This window comes from Anopheles ziemanni, chromosome 3, assembly GCF_943734765.1.
Source record: "Anopheles ziemanni chromosome 3, idAnoZiCoDA_A2_x.2, whole genome shotgun sequence".
NCBI lineage: Eukaryota > Metazoa > Arthropoda > Insecta > Diptera > Culicidae > Anopheles > Anopheles ziemanni.
In genome coordinates this window covers 96,705,164-96,726,272 of record NC_080706.1, presented here as the reverse complement: position 1 = coordinate 96,726,272, position 21,109 = coordinate 96,705,164, and the positions used below count along the sequence as shown (strand labels likewise).

General features: G+C 45.7%; 6 protein-coding genes across 7 annotated transcripts; 3 read left to right on the top strand and 3 right to left on the bottom strand.

Annotated features, from left to right (window-relative positions):
- Positions 1-879: 879 nt before the first annotated feature.
- On the bottom strand, positions 880-3,775 carry LOC131289131 (sorting nexin lst-4). The gene is made up of 2 exons (XM_058318336.1): positions 3,655-3,775; positions 880-2,712 (listed from the first exon to the last, which is right to left on the bottom strand). The coding sequence occupies exon 2, from the start codon at positions 2,702-2,704 to the stop codon at positions 911-913; it is 1,794 nt and encodes a 597-aa protein (XP_058174319.1). The 5' UTR covers positions 2,705-2,712; positions 3,655-3,775; the 3' UTR covers positions 880-910.
- A 358-nt stretch (positions 3,776-4,133) lies between these two features.
- On the top strand, positions 4,134-5,056 carry LOC131285961 (probable tRNA(His) guanylyltransferase). Its single transcript, XM_058314814.1, has one exon. It carries the CDS (start codon positions 4,187-4,189, stop codon positions 5,054-5,056), a length of 870 nt encoding a protein of 289 aa, XP_058170797.1. The 5' UTR covers positions 4,134-4,186.
- A 136-nt stretch (positions 5,057-5,192) lies between these two features.
- LOC131289251 (uncharacterized) lies at positions 5,193-5,971 on the bottom strand. Its single transcript, XM_058318468.1, has 4 exons — positions 5,817-5,971; positions 5,604-5,734; positions 5,366-5,532; positions 5,193-5,297 (listed from the first exon to the last, which is right to left on the bottom strand). Exons 1-4 carry the CDS (start codon positions 5,965-5,967, stop codon positions 5,240-5,242), a joined length of 507 nt encoding a protein of 168 aa, XP_058174451.1. The 5' UTR covers positions 5,968-5,971; the 3' UTR covers positions 5,193-5,239.
- A 488-nt stretch (positions 5,972-6,459) lies between these two features.
- Positions 6,460-15,508, bottom strand: LOC131289250 (copper-transporting ATPase 1). 2 transcript variants are annotated; one of them, XM_058318467.1, is made up of 6 exons: positions 15,350-15,508; positions 11,382-11,672; positions 8,384-11,309; positions 8,155-8,304; positions 7,855-8,084; positions 6,460-6,941 (listed from the first exon to the last, which is right to left on the bottom strand). In XM_058318467.1, the coding sequence occupies exons 1-6, from the start codon at positions 15,460-15,462 to the stop codon at positions 6,806-6,808; spliced, it is 3,846 nt and encodes a 1,281-aa protein (XP_058174450.1). In that variant the 5' UTR covers positions 15,463-15,508; the 3' UTR covers positions 6,460-6,805. The 2 variants fall into 2 exon arrangements, with proteins under 2 accessions (XP_058174450.1, XP_058174449.1); XM_058318466.1 differs by having other exon boundaries at positions 8,384-11,672.
- A 2,413-nt stretch (positions 15,509-17,921) lies between these two features.
- LOC131287509 (probable cGMP 3',5'-cyclic phosphodiesterase subunit delta) lies at positions 17,922-18,891 on the top strand. Its single transcript, XM_058316564.1, has 3 exons — positions 17,922-18,052; positions 18,122-18,308; positions 18,429-18,891. The coding sequence occupies exons 1-3, from the start codon at positions 18,000-18,002 to the stop codon at positions 18,642-18,644; spliced, it is 456 nt and encodes a 151-aa protein (XP_058172547.1). The 5' UTR covers positions 17,922-17,999; the 3' UTR covers positions 18,645-18,891.
- A 580-nt stretch (positions 18,892-19,471) lies between these two features.
- On the top strand, positions 19,472-21,057 carry LOC131287134 (uncharacterized protein DDB_G0284459-like). The gene is made up of 2 exons (XM_058316153.1): positions 19,472-20,577; positions 20,654-21,057. The coding sequence occupies exons 1-2, from the start codon at positions 19,505-19,507 to the stop codon at positions 21,012-21,014; spliced, it is 1,434 nt and encodes a 477-aa protein (XP_058172136.1). The 5' UTR covers positions 19,472-19,504; the 3' UTR covers positions 21,015-21,057.
- Positions 21,058-21,109: the final 52 nt, after the last annotated feature.

Here is a 21,109-nt window from a genome sequence, read left to right as displayed (position 1 = left end):
TGTATACATATGTACCAAATATATTTTATTACTCTTACGACTGTATACAGACATTTTGTGCTGTTTCATGTTTCCTCTTTATTTTTCCGCGTCAAATTCCTGCATATCACAAAACGAGCAAGTGAAACGTGATTATAGCTTTCGTCTTCCAGCTGCATATTTCGTCTCGGCCTCACTGAAAACGTCTGCCGGTGAGAGGGGTGTGCCGAGCGTGCTGGCCGAAAGCGCCGAAATGACGATCTTGTCATTGTTTCGTTTAATTTGCAATTTGTTTGTTACTTAGTAAATGTTTTAAGGCAATTGTATGTGATTTCGAAGTGTTTTAAATGTTTAGTTCTCTCGCAATTCCTTTCCAATTTTCTTTTTTGACTCTATTTTTCCCTTCCTTTTGCTCCAAAAACAGTGACTCAAAGTGCTGACCGGTTCGTTCGGGTAGGTTTTCCTTTTTTAATAATTTTCTTCTCTTGCTACTAAACGCTACTGTTATCTATCCCTTTTTCTCTTAATAAAGCTTAGTGGGTCACACACCTTTCGCGTATTTTATCGCCCCGGAAAATTGAATATAAAAACAGTGCCTCAAACAGATGAGCCCATAATTGGAAACGAGCAATAGTCCCATATATAATTCCGATGCGGCAATAACTGAGGGGGCGAAAGAAGGAGTAGAAATAGTCATTTTGCTTTTGCCGAACCTTTTGTTTTGCAAATAGACTGACTCATCGACATCCCTGGGTAAGTCGGGATTGTGTCAAAAACTACGGTTTATCTTGGAATGACGCACGCTATACAACGCACATAGTAGGCGTATTGTTTGGGTTTTGGCAAGTGCTAAGCTCTTCAAGGCACTCTTGATCTGCTGATCTGGTGTTGTTGTTTAGTGTTGTGACCCTGTTTTTGTTGTTCGCTTGCGTTAAAAGTGACTTTGCGCTTGCTCCAGCTTTTGCACGATCGACTTGTAGAACTCAATCTGTGCACCGAGGAAATTTCGTATCGTGTCCTTCAGGTGCGTATCGCGCTCGTCCCGGAAATGGGCCATCTCTGCCAGCAAGGCGTAAGACATCACATCCACCCGCCGGTTCACCTCCTGCATCTGACCGTTGTCCATCTTCTGTTCGGCCGTCAGGCGCTCGCAATCCTTGCGCTTCTGCACCGCATTCCGATACTCACCGAGCGTATCCGGCCAGCCTGCTAGTAGCCCCCGGTAGATGTGCAACCGGTCTGAGAATGGGACAAAGTCGTGCTTCGGTTGCTCGCCAAATAGTTGCCCGATGCTAATGAACACACCGGCCGCCTGGCCGACCGAATTCGAGAGACTGATCTGCGTAGTTGCACGGCGCTCGTCGGTTCCCAATGCTCGCGCCATTTCGGAGAATCCCTCGCCGATCCGTTGATATTCCTTCTTCCACTGTACCTGGAACTTTTTCGACTGATCGCCGCAGATGGCGAACAGCGTCTTAACGGCTGCGTCCATCTGCGGTACGAACATGTTCGCCGACTCCACCTGCGGATCGACCTGTGACGCCAGGAGGGTCTTTTCCGGAGGAAAAACGGATGCGCAAAACATCGTCCCGACTAGGGGATCTTTCTCGGCCGTGCGCTTTCCCGTTTTCCACTTTTTCTCGTCCGTGCATGTGAGAAAGTGCATCCAAACACCGCAGGTGGAGAGGATCGGATGCCGACACACCCAGTCGACGAACTCCTGCAGCTGCACGCGCCGATGCTCCACAAACTCCTCGTCGTATCGGCCCGAGATCTGCTTGTCCGGCAGCGGTGGGATAGGAATGAGGCAGAACTTTTCCACCAGCCGCTCGTGCAGCCAGTCAAAGTGTTTGTAGCGCCGTGCGACCGGAATGTTGTTGAACGATGGCGTCAGCTGGTATGCGATAAAGCTCTTCAGCCCGTTGAACTTTTTCTCCTTCTTTGGCGAATCAACCGATACGGTGTACGTGTCCCGCATCGGCTTCCACACGATACCCTGCTGCTCCATGGCCAGCACCTGTACGCGCTCGGTTTCCGAAACATCCGGTACGGGCAGCCCCATCAGGTAGGTGTCGCCCGATTTGGAGAAAATTTTACCCGATCCTGCGGCTCGGCGTCCACCGACGGTCGTTGTAGCGACCGAAGCCAACGACATACTGTCTCCATCGGACGCTGGCAGCGGTGGTAAGTTGTTAGCGTTCGCATAGTAGCTGGCAGCAGGCTGATGCTGCTGTTGATAGGACCCTGCGCCATTTGCCCGAGAACCGGCGCCAGCCGTCGAACTTGGTCCAATTTCGGAATACGTATCGTTGTCATCGTCCCAGTCGTCGTCCCAATCGTCCTGCTGCTCACCCCATTCGTCGGTAGTCTGATCGTACCGGTTGCCACCAGCAGCAATGGCCGGCTGGGAGGTAGACTTTGCTACACCTCCGCTGGCGTTCCATCCGCCAGCACCAGCACTGGTGGCCGACGCTTTCAGTTGTCCACCGGACTGTGCCATCATTACAGCTGCCGCTGCTGGCGGAGGTGGCATCTGTGGTGCATCGGGAATCGTTTCAACGTAGGCGGCTGGGAAAAGCCCACGTTGGCCTCGACTGTTCATACCCTCCCACCATCCTTCACCTACGTCGGTGTTTGTGACGGTAAGGATTTCGTCTACTTTGATCGAAATTTCCGATGAGTTTGGCTCACCATCGAAATCGTATAGAACTTTCACGCGCGTCATGTTACCCTCTGCAAAACAAGGTAGAAGGGAAAATACATTAGAGTAGAATAACAAACCGGCGCAGTACACCGTAGTACATTTGAAACATAATAAATCTATGTAGATCGCACTAACTTGAGCATTAGATAACGAAACAACTGATGCGATAAAGCAATCGATAAAACAGCTTATTTAATGGACTGAGCAGAGCATAACTGAAAACGCCTAATTTGCCCAAAATTAGTCTCTCCATTGAAGCAGTGCGCCACCGATAACGTTCTCGATTGCGTAAATTTACGCAGTGGTTGATTTTTGAAAATTTGATTAAATAAATTAACAACCTAATCGTGTTTCTAGCAGCAATATCATGGAAAACTACAAACCACATCATGTGTAGTTATCGCCTGCCTGGAAACAGTCATCCATTCGGCATTGTCAACAACGATGAGTCATTGCTGTTATTAAATTTACATGCTGAAGAAAATCCATTTCCACTGATTTTCTTTTGTTCTCTACTGCTATACAAAGCACAACACCACACCGTGCGCTTGTGGTTTATAATACTTTTTCTTGCTAACCGTTCAGATAAATCCAAAACACAGATATCGTCGACCGAGTTCTCTTGCGCATATCGCACAGACGAGGGCGAGTCACGACCGTATACAACGGGTAGCATTGTTTTACTGTTGTGAGGAGCCCTCGGCATCTCCCCAGCGTTACGATTGATTCAATTAACTGAAACAGCATCAATCATCGTTTGGGGAACCGGATATACGATACACGGATTGAAAAAGAAACAGCTGTCCTCTATCTAGGCGTATCCCTGCCGCTGCTGCTTTTCTTTGTCCAAATTGCATTGGTTTTCTTAGCAAAACGAGAAAAATAAAAATATCACCTCCCTGACCTTGATGCTATCACGAACGCCTCGACGCACCGAGAAGCAGAGACCGCAGGAAGATTTTATCACTTACGCTAATAGTTAAACAGCGAATTAAAACCAGCTTGCAAACATCCACGGCCAAATCGTGCTGGCTGTTGTAAATATGACGTCAACCTAATTAGCAGTGCAGCAGACAGAATCATCCGATACGAGATGGAACCGAACGCGAATATTCAAATGAGCTTCACCACTTTCTACGGTACACTTTTGCCTCGTTGGGTCCACTTTTCGGGTCCGGGTTATCTATTCTACCAGACCCACAGTACTACGATCCAAAAACTAACGCAGTATGAACCAGCGATATCGCGACTTTGCTTGTTTGCTTTGCTTCGTTCTGCGATGTATGCCACAAACCTATTTGACAAGCTCCGACGTCCGAAATGACAGTTCTCAATGTCATGCAACGCATGGCGTTTCGTTTTGTTTTGTTATACGATTAATTACTAACAATTCTCAATTTTTTGGGGTTTTTTTTTCAATTCTTTTATCGTATGAGAAAGTTTCTTTCAATAATTCTGAATGGAGTTTACAAACAAACGAATCGCGCTTACCGGACATCCAAAATGGCACTCAGTCGATTTGAGTACGTAAAACAATTCGAGCACGAAGAGAAGCTCCTGAAAAACTGCTGGATCGTGGTACGGGTCGATGGCAAAGGTTTCCATCGATTTTGTAATGTACACAAGTTCAAAAAACCGAACGATATCGATGCTCTACAACTGATGAACATGGCTGGCATGACGGTGATGCAAGATTTCAACGAGATCGTATTGGCGTATGGGCAGAGCGACGAGTATTCGTTCGTGTTCCGGCGGGACGCCAGCGTGTACCAGCGTCGCAGGGACAAGCTTGTGAGCTACGTGGCAAGTTTGTTCACTTCGGCGTACATGTTCCACTGGGCGAATATCTTTAAGGGCCGTTCGCTTGTAATGTGCTATCCCCCCGCGTTCGATGCAAGAACCGTACTCTATCCGACCGATGAAAATCTCCGTGATTACCTCAGCTGGAGGCAGGCGGATGCTCATGTGAACAATTTATACAATACTACTTTTTGGAATCTGGTGTCTTCCGGCATGAGCAATGCGGACGCTGAAAACAAACTGAAAGGCACGCTTGCGAAAGACAAGAATGAAATCCTATTCACGCATTTCAATATCAACTATAACAACGAGCCTTTAATATACCGGAAAGGAACCATTCTTATGCGAAAAACTATTGAAGTGAAAGAAAAGAAACAGAAATTCATCGTTCCCATTTTTGAGGACCTTATAGGTGATGATTTTTGGTTAAGACATCCAGAGATATTGGGCAAGAAAACCAACCCGGAGGACATCTACGATCTGGGGGTAAACGATAAACAACCAATCATCCAGTATCAGCTTGGCGTGTTTGAAAAGCGAAAAGATGGTAGAAATAAACCAGTAGATGAGTAAAATTTTGATGGCTTTCACAAATAATTCATTAGTAGCATTATCTCCATTCGTACACCCGCGAACATTGCTTGATAGATAATAAATATTAAGATTTAAAACTATTTGAATCTAAACGATCTATTGCAACCTGTTTTCCTCCATTATTCCATTGCATCCGTGTACATCGTTCATCCAGCGCCGTTATCATAGAACAAACATCTTGCACTGGTCACAACAAGGTTTTTCATGACGTTCACAATGACTGAAAATAAACATTAAAATGATCTAAATACTAACATCTATCGGCCGCATATTGGTTCAAATGCTTACAATATGTTAACGCAATTCATACAAATCTTTTCCGGACAGTTGCTGCAGTTGATTCCACAGTATTCACACAACTCTAGATTACAATTCGTGCACTCGACATGAATGATTGCCATTCGATCACACAAGCGACACTTTCTATCCGGCTTTTTCTCTATCCATGAGGATGCCTGTAATTGAATCGTCGGCAACGTTAGCTCTATTTATTCTGAAAGAATCATTTAAGTTAGTGTCGTCTTACAGCACCAACGTCGAAGTCTATTTCTCCACCACCCAGCAAACGAACCGACCTCAATGCTTCCTTGCGATCGATTAAAATGGGCGCTTTACTTTGTTTCTTGGCACCTTGAAACAGTAAACTAATCGTTTTGGCTAGATAAAGGAAAAATAAGATTATAGCGGCGAAGCGATAAGCCATTGCATCGAAACCAACTGATTCATCGATGTAACTTACCTTGTATTTGTTTCATTTTGCTTGCATCTTGCTGATCCATCATATGCTGGCTGACGAAAGTTTTCCGCTGCATCGCAAAACACACATCACTATCGTTCGATCGCAATCTTTTCCGATTGACGGGCATGTTGATCATTAATGTATCACACATTTTTATCAAAAACAAACGTGAATTATGTACGTTTTTCACTGAGCTCCAATTTCACACACAATCTTGGAGATTCGGAAGATCCTAAGATTCCCGCCACAAAAAAGGTAAACAACCAAGTGCCACAGTTGATCGTTGGCGTTTCTGATTTGGCACTTATTTAGTACAGAATTTTAAAATATATTTTTGAGTTCGTTACTCGATGTTCGATGTTATAATTAACTAAAATGAGAATGTAGTAAAGTATAAAGAGTTCGTACTTACTGACATCGTAATACACCATGGTACTACGGTACTTTATATATAATTATAGTAGACAGTACTTCATCGACAGTTTTGCTTTCGAATGTTATTCCCATTATTAACAACATGTAGAATCAATAAAGTTTACAAAACGTAGTATATATGGTTTTATTTACAAGTCTTTTGTATAGTCTTAGACGCGTAAAAAAATATTCACTTTGTTGAACTGGTACGGGCGTTGATCCTGGTATAAGTACACAAAGAGTGGGTCCCGGTCACAAGAATCTAAAATCATCTTTAATACACTCCACGGAGCGGGAAGCGTAAACTAATAGCCGAACAATGCAGATATCACATACTTTCACTGCGCATAGAAACAAACCGAAAAACTCACAAACCAAGTCAAGTAAATGGGAAACAAACATTCCGCAGTAAATATAAGAAAACGAATGAAGCACACGTGCCCGAGTACGGTGTATGGCTGCACTTTACCAACGAACAATACCATTGGCAAAGAATCACCGAAGGCGAAACCATGGCACGAGTGCTTCTCTACTTCACTGAGATGAAACTCTTGGGCGTCAACGAAGTTAAATGTTTACAGTTTCTGTAGCTCGGTCGCATCTTTGTAAATGCCGGTGCTCGATGATTTCATTATTCCAACGGAAAACTCGTCATCGTCCAGCGTCGCCAGCAGTCCATCCTCCTTCGAGTCCTTGCCTCGTCCGAACAACCTATTTGCGTTAAATGAACAAAAACGATTAGAGATGGTGCTCAGTTTTCTATTGTGCAATACTTAAAATTATTCCTCTGTACCTTTCATCTCCCAAATTATAGAAATAAGCCAAAAGAAACAAAACAATTTTAGAATTGCAGTGCAAACGTTTGTACAGTTTAATCCTTCTGAACATGCTGCATGCTACCACTATGGCAGGTATGTTGTTTCACAAAAATAATTAACATGCTGTATTGTTACTTTCGTACATCGCGCCTAGGACTCTCGACATATTAATAAGCTGGATAAAAGTTTCTACATAAATAAACTCATAACTAGATATAAGGCAACTTGGTAACTGGTCGATAGATTTTCTAATAAGTGGAATAACGATCGTATATTCTTGAATGTGCGTTAGTCTTACTTCAAGCTTTGTTTTGCATTATCGTAATTTACACCATATAGTCTAGTTGAACACAAAACACAATGAACTGGTGAGGTATCATTTTATGAATGTTGTCGTTCATCGTGGAAAAATTTCGTAGCCCAAAATAAATTTACTATAGATTAGAAGGAGTGCGATGACGATTTAAATAGATTAGCAATCGTTTGTGATGATGGTTATTAGCAGAGTAGGTGTAAAAAAATAAGTTACAGTTAAGAGAAGTAAGTTAGTGAAAGAAACCAAGAGCGAAATTATTAGTGGTGCGCGCACATGTATTAGGTGTTAACCGGTGCTCTAAGAAAACTGAAAATAAAATAGAAATTAATTATTTGTTATTGTACAAAAAGAAACAGAAAAACAACACAAAATGAAAGTAAAGAACCACACGAATGAAAACGAACGCCATTCCCTCGTATGAAGGACCCTTTTATACAACCGATGAATCGAGTGAAGCGAGTGAATGTGTACGATCGGGTCAGGTTCTTACTTGGCCAAAGTGGAACTAGTCGAGCGGGCAAGATTTGGCCGTGGTATATCATCGAGCCCTCGGTGCACGGAAATTGTGTCCGGGTCGAGGAACGCCCCCGCATCCAACAGTTCGAGGTATTCCGCGGTTTGCAGGGAAGCTTTGGTCGGTTTTTTGTATAGCTTGATCATGAGCGAGGAACACACCACCGAGACGGAGCTGGCAGCCATGGCCGCGGATGCCATCCAGGGCTGATAACAGACAGACAAGAACCACAATTATCTTTCCTGACTCGTGTGCGTTTGCGACGGGATTACTTACCTCTAGCGTAAATCCGAATGGCGTGAAAATACCGGCTGCCAAAGGGATTCCTAAAAGATTATACATACTAGCGAAGAGGAAATTAAGATGAATCTTTCGAACTGTTTTTCGTGAAAGATCCAAGCAGGCCACCACATCTAGTAGGTCGTTCTGAACAAGAAAAGAAACGGAAGAAATGTGAGAATATGGTTCCCGGCGGTGTGCAGCGGAAGGTCGAAGTAGCGCCTACCCGCATTAAGACGACATCAGCAGCCTCGGCAGCAACATCCGTCCCGGAGGCAATTGCAATGCCCACGTCCGCCTGGGCCAATGCGGGACTATCGTTCACACCGTCACCCACCATCGCGACCCGCATGCCCATCTCTTGTATTCGCTGGATCTTGGCCACTTTGTGCGAGGGAAGCACTTCTGCAAACACCCGATTGATACCGACCTGGCGGGCGATGCTCGCTGCCGTGTTCTTGTTGTCGCCCGTCAGTAAGATCACTTCGATGCCCATCCGCTTGAGCGTGTAGACGGCCAGGTGTGCCTCCGGTTTAACCATATCCGAAACCGAAATCATGCAAATCAGCTGACCGTTTAGCGCGCACAGGATAGCCGTGTGGCCCATTTCCTCTTCCTCCGACATGCGAATGTTCACCTCCGGTGGCACAACGATCGCGTTCCGTGCCATCCACTCGCGATTTCCGATCAGCACGTTGTACTCATTCACTTCGGCAAACGCTTCTTCAACGCCGGGTGCTGCACTGTTCGATTCCCCGATCGGTTCCAGATGTAACAGTTGTTGCAGCTCGATTGTGTTCTTCTGCGAGGCACTCAGCTGTGGAATCAGTTCCTCCACGATAGCTCCGTTCATGGACAACGGTACGCCACCCGTAGTATTGTGCTGTTCACTGCGGTATTTGTTCTGATAGTTACGTATCTTTTCTGACTTTTGCACCTCCCGCAGCATTCCGGCGACGTTCGAGATCACGCAACGGATTCCACAGCCGGGAACGGACGAAAAGTTGCTGCACCTACCGAAGCTATCGATTTCGAGTGTCTCCTTCACGTACTTCACGATAGCCGTCGCGATCGGGTGCTCGCTGTTAACCTCGGCCGATCCGACAACCGCAAGCGCGCGGGCCAAAGAACAGACGGCCGGTTTCACTAGCATACAGATACGCGACGTCATCGGCATACCGTGCGTAATCGTGCCGGTCTTGTCGAATACGATCGTTTTTACTTTGTGCGCGTTCTCCAGCGGGCCCGCCCCCTTTACGAGGATGCCGTGCAGTGCCCCCACTCCCGTCGAAACCATCACGGCAGTCGGTGTGGCCAGTCCCAGCGCACAAGGACAAGCGATCGCCAGCACACTAAGGGCACACCGGAACGCGTAACTAATGATGATCTCCGATGGCGTTAGGCCTTCTTTGTCTCGATCGCTCGCCGGGATGTGTTTGATGTCGACGTACCCGCTGACGATCCACCCGACGAGTGTCACCAGCGATACGGCCACAACAAACGGAACGAAGTACCCGGCAATTCGATCGGCGAGCTGCTGAATCGGTGCCTTCGACGTTTGTGCCTCTTCGACGAGTTTCACAATCTGCGCCAGGGTTGTGTTCTCACCCGTGTGTGTAGCCATCATCAACAGCAGCCCATTTTGGTTGATGGAGCCTCCAATCACGACCGCTCCCTTTTTCTTCGGCACCGGCATCGACTCACCAGTGATCAGACTCTCATCGCACGACGAGTTCCCGCACAGGACCTTTCCGTCCACCGGCACCTTACTGCCCGGGACAACCTTCAGCACGTCTCCGCGCTGCACCAGATCCACTGAGATCACCTTCTCCGACAGCACTTCGTAGTCCGGCCCGAGCGTTACAAGCGACGCCTCGGTAGCCTTCAGCGAGAGCAGCTTCGAGAGCGCCTCGGACGTTTTGCCCTTCGCAATGTGCTCCATCCAGCGACCGAGCGAGATGAAGATGAAGAGCATCGGCGGTGTGTCGAAGAAGGTCAGCGGGGAGGTGCGCTGTTCCATAGCCATTGCCGCCACCAGCACTCCGACCGAGTAGATGTAGCTCACCGTCGTTGCCATGGTGATCAGCACGTCCATATTGCTCGCGCCATGCCGGACGGCTCGGTATGCTTGAATGTAGAAATGCCACCCGCCGAAGAACTGCACCGGCGTGGAGAGCGTAAACATAATCAGATTCTCCATCGATAATCCTGGCAGTACGCAACACATATCTTCGTGACTGTGATCCTTCATCAGAACCATAAAGTACACCATCGCAATCATGCACGGGCCACCGAACACGAGCGAGATGAGGAACGCATTGCGCCACTTTCGGATCTCCTCGCGATGCTCCAGATAGTTGTGCGCCATTTTGTCCTTGTTCGAGAGCACGCTTGCCTCGAATCCGAGCCCTTGAATCGCTTCGCAGATCGTGCGCGCGCCTGTTTTTTCGTTGTTGAACGTAAACCTGCCTCGCTTGAGGGTAAGCGCAACGGACGCCTTCAGAACGCCCGGTAACTTGAGTGCCGTTTGTTCGATCTTAGCCACACAGGAACCACAGGTCATGCCAAGGATCTCAATCTCAACCTCCGCCTCGCCGGTTCCCGGCTCCTCGATCACCTCCGTTGGGAAACCGAGTTCGCTGATCGATTTGGCGACGTCTTCCGGCGACGTTAGCCGGTCGTCATACTTCACTTCCGCCTTCGCTGCCAGCAGCGCGATCAGTATCGACTCGACACCGTAGATCTTTCGGCAGTGTTTTTCGATTGCCGAAACACAGCTGGCACACGTCATACCCTGCACATGCAGAAAGCATCTCCGAAGCTGTGCCCCGCTTTTCTCCAGTGCCTTCCCTGCGGCATTGCCGTTTCCGTTGGCTAACTTCCTGCTACTGTGAATCGTTTGAGCGTTGAGCGGAGAAGCACCATTCGCAATCGGCTTTTCGTCACCGGTGGCCGTTAGAACGCGCGCCTCAAAGCCCATGTCGTCGATCTGCTCCGCGATCGCTTCTCCGCTCGTTACGCTCCGGTCGTATTCCACCAAGGCAAGCTTTTCCTCCAGCAGCACGCGGATCGAGGCTACACCCGGCCGATCCTTTATGTTTCCCTCGATATTTCGCACGCAAGACTGACAGGTCATCCCGAGGACGCTTATCCTTGCCGTTTGGATGTAGTGTTCACTCGCACTGGCATCATTGTCACTTTCTACGCCCTCGACCAGGATGGACTTCTTGGCAGCCGCCGTCGAGGAAGTATCGTCAGTGTAGGTGCACTCGAAGCCCATATCATCGATGTCGGACGCGATCTGCGCGGGGTCTGTGAGCGTCGGGTCGTAGTCAATGTAGCCCGCATTTTCGGCCAGTATCACACTGATTTTTATGATGGCCAACTTATTACCGATCGTGCCCTCGATGTTGCGCACGCACGACTGGCAGGTCATGCCCACGATGGGCAGTCGTACCGAAGCCACCGGTTGCTCCAGCAAACCGGTCGACTCGCCGTAGTCGTCCATATTTTCTCTGTAAAGGAAAGAAAAACCACTGATCAGTAATCGAACAGATGGACGGTGGTACGTTGGACAGTACGTGCTACTTAAATCTGTCTGTCTGAGCGACCGATAACGTGATCGAACAATCATTCAAAGCAAACAACAAACTAACGGGTTCAACGAGAGATAACGAAATACCGATACGCAACCTATATTCTATTCCGCGCGGATAAGAGCCTGCAGCTTAGGCCGAAGTAATTCACATTGTGCTCTAATAGCAACTAAGGGTCCGCGTTCCCAAAATGTCAATTTTAATACCTCAAGAGACGCTGCCGGTCATCATTGGGCAGCGGAAATCCTTTCGAATCCACCGACATTGTTCCTTCACTTCACGGCGTTTCCGTTACAGTTTGAACACAGAAAATCGGGTCGATGTAATCTCTCCGTAACTGCCTCTCTTCATTCGATATCAATCGCACGTAGCTTGTAGCAGAGATGGCCACAAAAGCACACGTTCAACAGCCACATATATCCGTCACGGGCCAACGTACCGATGTTACTGATCGAAACCGAACGAGTCGAGATTCACAAGCGTTCTCTAGACGACCACGTATCGGCCTTATCAGTAGACTTTCGAAAAAAAAGGTAAAAAGGTAAAAAGTATGCTACTTCACACACAAACTAAACTGTGCGCGAATGTGCGTGGTTGCCTCACAAGACGGGGGGGTTCATGGTTGTAAACAATATTACGCAGGTGGGACACAGTGAAACTGGAGCATTACACCACGGTTTGAGACACAGATTTTTGGCATGTTTTCCGCCGAGTCATCCCATGTGCTAAATCCAATGCATAAATCCGTTTGAATAGCCATGGGTAACATTCAAATTATAGAGCCATCGAGCTCATCCATTTTGTTGGGAAAATGACCACCTACAATAATTGAAATAAGAAAAAAAAAATGTAAAAAAACATATTCCTATAATCCCGGTCATTTGGGGGTTCGGAAGACGTATTTTTCTTATATATTATTCCAACGTTATTGTTGTTGTTCGGCGTTGTTCGTCTGTTCTGAAACCTGTTTGGGGATAAGGTTCTGCAGACCAGCCAGTCGTGTGATAAACAAATATTGACCAACCAGCGGCACACAAAAACCCATACAATATCACCAGAGCACTCATGGTTGTTCTGCAACAACGATTTCACAACAAATGTATGAGAGCAAAATGATGACGAAAATCGTTAATCCTAAAGCATAGTAGTACCAGTCGCGGTACGAAGTAGGCTCATTAAAATCCGGCACACACCAACAGCGAGGGGTTATCTAGTAGGCTGAATTTCGATTGCGGAGTAGTCGTTGATCGCGGTTTTTCTTTTGTTGTACGCGAGACGATCGGAAAACTAACAGACCTTCGCCGACAGAGCCGTTATTGTGGGCTCGCCGTTATTGACGCCGTGAGGTGGAATTTGGAAAGCTCCGTTTTCCGCGTTTTACACTACCTGCTGCCGTATCCGTTGTTCCACATTTTTCCACGCCGATGTCGGGGCTAAAACACGATCCGGAACAGAAACACTCTTTAGGTGCGCTTATATTACCACGACACTGGACAAAGGGGGCACTCCTTATTATGGAGCATACCCAACTAGAAGAGAATGTCTTTCTAGCTTCAAAAAACGCAATACCAAACGAGCACTACCATCACGGATCTAAAGGAGACACCCTTTTCGAAACGTCCCTGGACTTTGAAAGGCGGTCGCAAACCGAAAACGAAGTAAAAAATCGACACCAACATAAAGATTAGACTGTAACAAAATTTAAAAAAATAACATAGAGCTACACTTTCGTTTCCAACCACTCTTGTCTTGTCTGCACCGAGCCGAGAAGGCCCACGTAAAGCTTCAGCTGGTTCGTGTGGTAGACTACTGAACTACGGGCTTTCACTGATCGAGACGACGGACCCCGTGAAGCCGGTTTTGCACCCCCCCTTAAAGGTTGGGGATTGCTTCGCGCTTCGAACGCACACCAGTAAGAGTTTCCACCCTGCGGCGCAAGCTGCGTGTCTAGCGGAAACTCAGGGAACCGCGCCACGCTGCCCCGTGTTATGATCGCCGTTCCGAGATCGCGATCTGCCCTCCACGTGTGTCTGCCCTCCGAGCGCACACACTGTAGCATGCGCAATGGCGATGCCGTTTGAGGGGCCTTAGCTTCAAGGGAACAATGTAGTTCAGCATAGAGTGCAACCAACAGAAGAAGTTGTACTGTTAAGTTGGAATACACTATTATGATGTTCAACGCGTGGGCGTCCACATGGTACTATTATTTTTGAAAATTCATCACGGTTTTTTTTTGTCTAGGCATAACAGACAGTTTTATTAGCATCATTTTTATATTTCTGAATTTTTTTTTCGTTTCCACCACTCCTACAAAAGTCGAGCAATGCGTGACCAAGCTGGACAGTGGTGTATTCTTACGTAAGTGTATGGAATAAATCAAGGCCGAAACGCGTTTCAGCAAGGAATTGGATGGGAGGTGGAGAATATGACAAAAATGTAGCTTAATGTATTTTATTTTTCATTGGGTAGTAGTCCCAGTTCGTAACACGTGTCAAAACTCACCAGCATGTGAGGTGCTTAAAAAGCATGTAAGGTTTTAAGTGAAGTTTTCCAATTTTCCCAACAATATAAATATACTATTGAAATCATAAATCACTCCATCACCATATGGTGACTGAATTCGTATATTTAAACATCAAGTACGAAGCACCTTGGGCTTGTTTGTTGCTTGAATCAGTTTGTTAGTAGGGGTTTTTACATTCAGTTGGATGCATCCGATAAACGAATGGAAACAATAACACCCTATCACGGGCTGCCCTTATTACGAGGTAAACCAACGAGGAAACCTGTTGTAAAGAACCTCCAATACAAGGTAAATGATAATATGCATGGTTCTTTGGGCTTACTAGTCCGAACAACATAGATAGAGCAAAGTATCAATAAAATACGTATGATGTTTTTGTTTGCAGCTCACCATATCGTGCACATTATTAGGATAATAAAGTAAGAAACAAAAATTAGTCACAAAGAAATTCTAACCATATTCGCAAAACCTTGTCCCTGCTGAGGACAATCAAATCGAGTGGAAGTACGTCGGTTGACAGAACTTATCTGAACAAACATCGCCTTTATAGTTCGTTATCATAGAATTGCTTCAATAATCTTTACGAACAAACATACAAATCTCCGCTCTTCAGTGAATCCGCTTCGAAGAACTATCCTTCTAGAAGGCGTGCAAAAGATTTCTTATAACTGCTGCTAGGTGCCACATTTAAAATGGTCAGTTCCTGCGGAGTCATACGAATTTACTCTTATCAGTACGGATTCCGTGCACCGTCTTGACCGGTGGCATTTAAACGGTAATGGAAGGTCACCATTTCGTTTTTTGCTCATCCTTGTTCTTCTTGATCATATGTCGATCATATGAAACCAGTTTTCGGGAACATACACTAGAGCAGGTATCTAAATGTCACATTGGCCATAATTTTATCTTTTCGTCTTGCAATATGATCTTCTACATCCATACCACCATGGTAGGTATTGCTTCTCGTTCCACCGCGGCTTTAAAACTTGTCGTACTCGATCAAGCAGTGATTTTTCATTCGTCCAACAAGATGACCTCCACTCTTATTTTCATCCACATTTGATCCATTTACCCTTCGTTTCCGGCGCCATTGTTGACCAGGAGTGCGTACTGGATGCTGTCTCTTCCAATACCCACTGTGCTGGGTTGTTGAGATGACTTATTTATATTTTTTAAGAAGTTCATCTCAATGAGGCACCTGATTGTCACGTTACGTCTCGTTACGCATTACTTTAACTTTTTTATTTTAATTGTGATGCTAAGAACAGAGGTACACGGATGCTGTACGACTATAAAAGTTGTATGATGGTTGTAACCTCAACATGCAAACACACCACGATCGAGGAATGATTAACGCGGGGACTCGTGTTCGACATTCGACCGCGACAACGAACCGAGGAGAACTAAAGTGGCGCCTTCATGTGTTCGAAAGCTTGATTCAAAATCCCACCGCCTCCACCGGGTTCCACGCGTATACTAACAAGAAGGGCGGCATGAGATGATAGTATGTATTGGTTGCAGCACTTGATACTGTTCCATGGAGCATAAGGCGGGTCATTAGTCATGTACTTTTCCAAGTTTTAGTCACGATTAGTTGACCGCGCATTCGGTCTGGGTGGTGCCGTAGCCGTATTGGTGGAGTTATCTTGTTTAGTGTATAACTTTGAGTGCACACTACCACCAAATGGGTTGATTAAAATCTGCCCGAATGGAATCTCGCGTTATTGCGGGCCGATATCTGCCAATTGAGGATGCAACAACAGCCGTGTTAACAACTGCATCAATACTTGATGAAGCCCTTATGGGGTCAACATACGAAATCGTACTGTGTATCACAGAAGAAGAGTTCAATTTAGAATACAAATATTGATTTTTTTGGATTATTTTGTTTTTAGTAATAGACATGTTGATTCCAAACTTCGTACACGTGCACACCTTTCCCAAATTGTACCTTTTTAGAACATGTGGACCTCCAAATACTTTTTCCAATTTTGAATATTATACTTTTTTCATTACCTGGTCTAATACGACCTTTCATTTAGGTCTAATACGACCTAAAACTCAACAATTCAAAAAGTCTTATACGACCCAAAACTGGTCATACGTTAAGACGGTTAACGAAGCCAACGCCTTCACAATGGACTTAAAATGGAGCAACAAAATCAGTAGCATACGCTACGAATCTTACTGTGCAGCAGGTTCATTCAACTCCTACCGTTGTCTTTTTCATCCGCATGACGGTAAGTATAGGCAATACTCATTCAAACGAGTTATCGTAAATCATTGAATTTAAATGAATCCGATAGTACAATCAATCGATGCTGATAAGAAATGGGCGCCCGGTGACAGCACTGCACATTCTCATCAACACCCCCGACGCCCGCGTGGCCCTATTTCATCGGCAACGATGTTCTTCCAAAGTCCCTCGTAATGGAGTACTAGCAGCAAATTCGGTACACCGCACGATCGCCTCTCGTTGATTGCTTGACAATGGTATAATTAAGGGCAGTGTTGTAACGAACTCGTCAAGCCGCGCTGACTCGACTATTGGTGTACAACGCCTAACGAAGGAAGACTTTCTTAGTCAGCAATTTTTTTCGCAGCTATTCTGTTGGCGGAATGACTTTTTTTCGCGCAAATGTACATATCTAGTTGTTGTGATCGATTGAATACTTACATAGATTTACTGATTCTTTCATTAATATCCCCATTACGCCCAGAGCCATTACTATTGCTCGGGGATACTTCTTTGTTCGAAGTACCTAAAAAGAAGAAACAAGAACTCATAGAGTTAGTGGGCAGATCTGCTGTATGCGTACTACTTTTGACCAGTACGTACCATCTCCTGATAACGCTATTTCTCCAGTGTCCGACATCACGATCAGCGCCTGCTGCCTGTTGCCTCCGGCTTGTTGGTGACTCTGGCGATACAAACAATGACCCCACTACTCCGCTATTTTATTTCCGTACACTCCCCGTAGTGCCCCACGACATCCGTAAGGTAAACATACAGTAAAACCTCTTCAGCGTATTACACAATCGCAGCTGACACGCACCCGGCAACTATCGAATCTATAACCGTACGCAATATGTTAGCCTTTGTGGAGAATAGAATCATAAACTGGACACTATGGCACTCTTGAGTAATGTAGCAAAGAAGAAACTGAAACGGTGGAGATGGACTTTGCATACACGACACGACATTTGTCTAATATCGAGCTGGAATGAGATGCATTTAACATTACTCTGTTATCGCATGCATTCGCCCCACGACCAAATAGCCGTTCTGTGTAGGATCTTTCATTGCACTTTGTGCCACTTTTGCTACACCGCCACCGCCACTTCTGTTGTTAATCCGACGAAAACACCATACTGACTGACTTTACGATCAATTGTTGTGGTTTCACAGCAGCTGGTTGGTTGACATGAATCAATGCTGTGAGTTTGCTATGTTTATTCTTGTAATTTTGGATTTTTCAAGAATTGTAAAACAATAAAATATACGTCCTTTCCTTTACTATTGGAGGCTAAATCTATTTGTTATGATTTTTTGAACAAGATGTAAAATATGTTCCTAAACTGCCATCATCTGTAGTTGGCTTTGAGCTCTAGCAACGTCAAACCAATGCTGTCAGTGTGTTTTGGTGCAGACCAAACATTTGTTTACCTCATCACTCTGGTAGCTTCCGAATATATTGGATTGTGAAGCGAATTTCATCAAAATGGGAACGGACGACCTCAGTAAAGGCGAAAAAATACTAAACGGATTCCAAATGTAAGTGGTTTGTATGGTGTTTACCGTTTTCCATCACAGATCCGTCCAATTGATCATTCAAATTTGCAGCAACTGGATGATACTACGAGATGCGGACACGGGACAAATCATCTGGCAGGAAAATAAAGATTTTTCCTGTCCCGATGTGGAACATGAGGCTAAAGTGCCAGTAAAGATACTTGGTCTGCGGGCAGTTTCAAGAGAAATCAATTTCAGCACCGTCGAGTCGATGGAAAACTTTCGTCTCGATCAAAAGGTAAGAGGACCGGGGAATGATTGGATGTGATGCGGGGCGAATGCGCTGTGCGGACGTTAATGGTTTAATTTTTTTTATTGATTAATTAATTACCCTTTCGTGCATATCTACCATTTCAAGGTGCTCTTTAAAGGACGAATTATGGAGGAATGGTTGTTTGAGATGGGATGGGTCAGTCCCAACACGACAAACACTTGGCAGTCCACGATCGAAGCGGCCCCCGAGTCTCAGATGATGCCTGCTAAGGTGCTGAATGGGAACGTGACTATCGAAACAAGTTTTTATGACGGTGAAACTTTTATCAGCAAATCGGTTGTGCGATTATACTACATTTAGAAAACGACGAAACACTTCTGCTTCAAAATACTCTAGTTTAAGATTTTCAACGAATTGCCACCCACCCGGAGGCGAATCTTATCGAATTGTTTGGTTGTTCGTAAAATCATAGCAAATCACCCAACTTTATGGGACCACATTATTCAAATTCAGTGCACTATTGCACCAGCTAACGTGCGAACCTTTATGTGCAGCACAGTTCGTGGGACAATTCGCTACAATCCTATCTCTACGTAATTACTTATCTCTTGCTGGAAACAAATGGAGACCGAACAAAGCAGTTCAAAGCTAAGTGCATTTTGTTTTACAGGACGCTAAAACATCAAACTTAGGGAGCTTTCGTGAACAGAACTATTTAAGACGGATCGAAAGATTTCGGTACATGTACAACTGATTTGTTTACTGAATCGTATTGTAATATTTAGCACCGTTTATGTATTATAATTAGAGGTTTAATTAGCATTTTTTCGTTTGGTGCAACTGAATTCGTGTTAATTGTTTAACCAATGTAATGCCTATAAGTAATACATACACCGAATGTACGTAAGCAATAGCTAATTGTGTTTGTTATCCTAAAACATCCGAAATCGGTACATATTAATAACACATAGTTATAACGTGCTATTTTAAAGAAATATTTACAAAACTATTTTAAGGAATTTAGTATTAAATTCAAAAACAAATTGTAAACTCCCAGCATCCGATAAGCAAAGGGCAAGGGTGATGTGAGGTTGCGGAGTATGGCGGAGCTGTCAAAGTCGGAGTGCATAAACAAAACAAAACTATCGGGTGCTTAACTCTGGGAAGGTTTTCCATTTTGCTGGAGTATAATTAGCGTTAGTGTGATTTTTCGAAAAAGAATGACTTTGCCGGAGGCTCTCTTAAAGCGCCTAGCCAAACGTGGCATCATATCTGATGCGCAGAAAGTTGGAGCGAACCAAAATCAACCACCACTCTTATCCGCTGGTACCGCCGATGAAGATTCTGATCAGGACAACAACAAGGAGCGCGATTCGGAAAACACTTCCGACCAGTCCGATGAGAAGGACGACGATGTGGACGACGACCGGCGTGATGCGGAGGTTATCAACGAAGAAATCATTGCCGAGGACTACGATGAGTACGATCAGGTCAATCCGGAGGCGTACGAATATGCATCGAAGAAGAAAAGCACGCCGGCCTTGGAGTGGACCGAAAAAATGAAGCAAAAAATGACCAAACGATACGGTTACCAGTCAGTGGACGGATGTCAGAACAAGTACAACATTTACCACCTCTGCACCATGTACTGCGTGAAGCGATACGGGGAGGTTGAGTTTGAGATCGAAAAGGAGTACGAGAAGCGAACCAAGCGCCTGCTGGAGCGTTATCCGTTGCCAAAGAATTGGCGAAAGGAGTACGACATCGGATGCAAGGCTTTTTATTTCTACAATAAGGACACTCGTGTTGTTGCTTGGCTGCCTCCCACACACCCAGATGCGAAATTGACCAAGAGTGCAAAGCAACTACGCCGTGAGCTGATGGAGGAGCAAAAGCAAAAGGATGCGACAAGTGAGGCAACGCCGCCCACAGTTATTGTGGAAAGTTATCCACCTCCGGCGAAACCCTTGATAGGGCCGACAAATACGACCGCTCTAGGTTCGTCCAATGTTGGGCCGGGTGTGGAAAATCTAAAACCACCGATAGTCAACCCCCCGAAGCGGCCAGCTAAACAACATCCCGGATCAGGGGAAAGGGAGGACGAGAAAAGGCAGCGTACATTTTCGTCCGGCAATGATTCTGGTGCCGGTGAATCTGGTGCTGCCGACCAGGTAGATCGTGATAGAGACTATCGTGACCGCAATCGTGATCGACGCGAGCGAGATCGAGACCGTGATCGTGACCGCGATCGCAGAGGAGATCGGGATCGAAGTCCTCCAGCTCGCGGGGATGAGTAAGTATAATGTTTCTTGATTCTACTGATTTAGATCTAATTTAGCTCGTTCTCCTTTTTCTGCTTCAATCCAAAGTAATCGCTTCGGGGCACGCGACAGGGACAGAAACCGTGATCGTGATCGGGAGCGTGATTATCGAGACCATCGTGATCGACGGCCACCGCGAGGCCCTCCGAAGTCGGCCCCACTAGATCCGATGGATCCGGCCGCTTACTCGGACATACCGCGTGGAACCTGGTCCGCTGGGCTGGAGGCTCAGTCTCAGTCTGCCGCTGGATCAAAGAAAGAAAAGAACGATCGTAAGAAACCGCAACTCACGTCGCCCAAATCCGACGGCGATGAAGACGATGGCGACGAAGGAGCACATGAGGTGCTAAAAATTTCAGCCGTTCAAGAGTTCCATCAGGACGAGGACGTTGACGATGACATTGAATAAATTAAAATGAAATTTCAAAAAAATGGAATAAATATACCATATAACAAACCAAATCGTGACTTTTACACAATTTATTGAAACGTTTGTTGAAGTTG

What these genes read in the sequence shown, in the direction of transcription:
- LOC131289131 (XM_058318336.1), bottom strand. Translation starts at nt 2,704, where the DNA reads ATGACGCGCGTGAAAGTTCTATACGATTTCGATGGTGAGCCAAACTCA.
- LOC131285961 (XM_058314814.1), top strand. Translation starts at nt 4,187, where the DNA reads ATGGCACTCAGTCGATTTGAGTACGTAAAACAATTCGAGCACGAAGAG.
- LOC131289251 (XM_058318468.1), bottom strand. Translation starts at nt 5,967, where the DNA reads ATGTGTGATACATTAATGATCAACATGCCCGTCAATCGGAAAAGATTG. An exon ending in TAGACTTCGACGTTGGTGCT is followed by an intron (nt 5,533 to 5,603) that starts GTAAGACGACAC and finishes ATTCAATTACAG; the next exon opens with GCATCCTCATGGATAGAGAA. An exon ending in ATGAATTGCGTTAACATATT is followed by an intron (nt 5,298 to 5,365) that starts GTAAGCATTTGA and finishes GTTTATTTTCAG; the next exon opens with TCATTGTGAACGTCATGAAA.
- LOC131289250 (XM_058318466.1), bottom strand. Translation starts at nt 15,462, where the DNA reads ATGAACTTCTTAAAAAATATAAATAAGTCATCTCAACAACCCAGCACA. An exon ending in CTGATGTCGTCTTAATGCGG is followed by an intron (nt 8,305 to 8,383) that starts GTAGGCGCTACT and finishes TTTCTTGTTCAG; the next exon opens with AACGACCTACTAGATGTGGT. An exon ending in CATTCGGATTTACGCTAGAG is followed by an intron (nt 8,085 to 8,154) that starts GTAAGTAATCCC and finishes GTCTGTTATCAG; the next exon opens with CCCTGGATGGCATCCGCGGC.
- LOC131287509 (XM_058316564.1), top strand. Translation starts at nt 18,000, where the DNA reads ATGGGAACGGACGACCTCAGTAAAGGCGAAAAAATACTAAACGGATTC. An exon ending in ATACTAAACGGATTCCAAAT is followed by an intron (nt 18,053 to 18,121) that starts GTAAGTGGTTTG and finishes TCAAATTTGCAG; the next exon opens with CAACTGGATGATACTACGAG. An exon ending in ACTTTCGTCTCGATCAAAAG is followed by an intron (nt 18,309 to 18,428) that starts GTAAGAGGACCG and finishes TACCATTTCAAG; the next exon opens with GTGCTCTTTAAAGGACGAAT.
- LOC131287134 (XM_058316153.1), top strand. Translation starts at nt 19,505, where the DNA reads ATGACTTTGCCGGAGGCTCTCTTAAAGCGCCTAGCCAAACGTGGCATC. An exon ending in CCTCCAGCTCGCGGGGATGA is followed by an intron (nt 20,578 to 20,653) that starts GTAAGTATAATG and finishes TTCAATCCAAAG; the next exon opens with TAATCGCTTCGGGGCACGCG.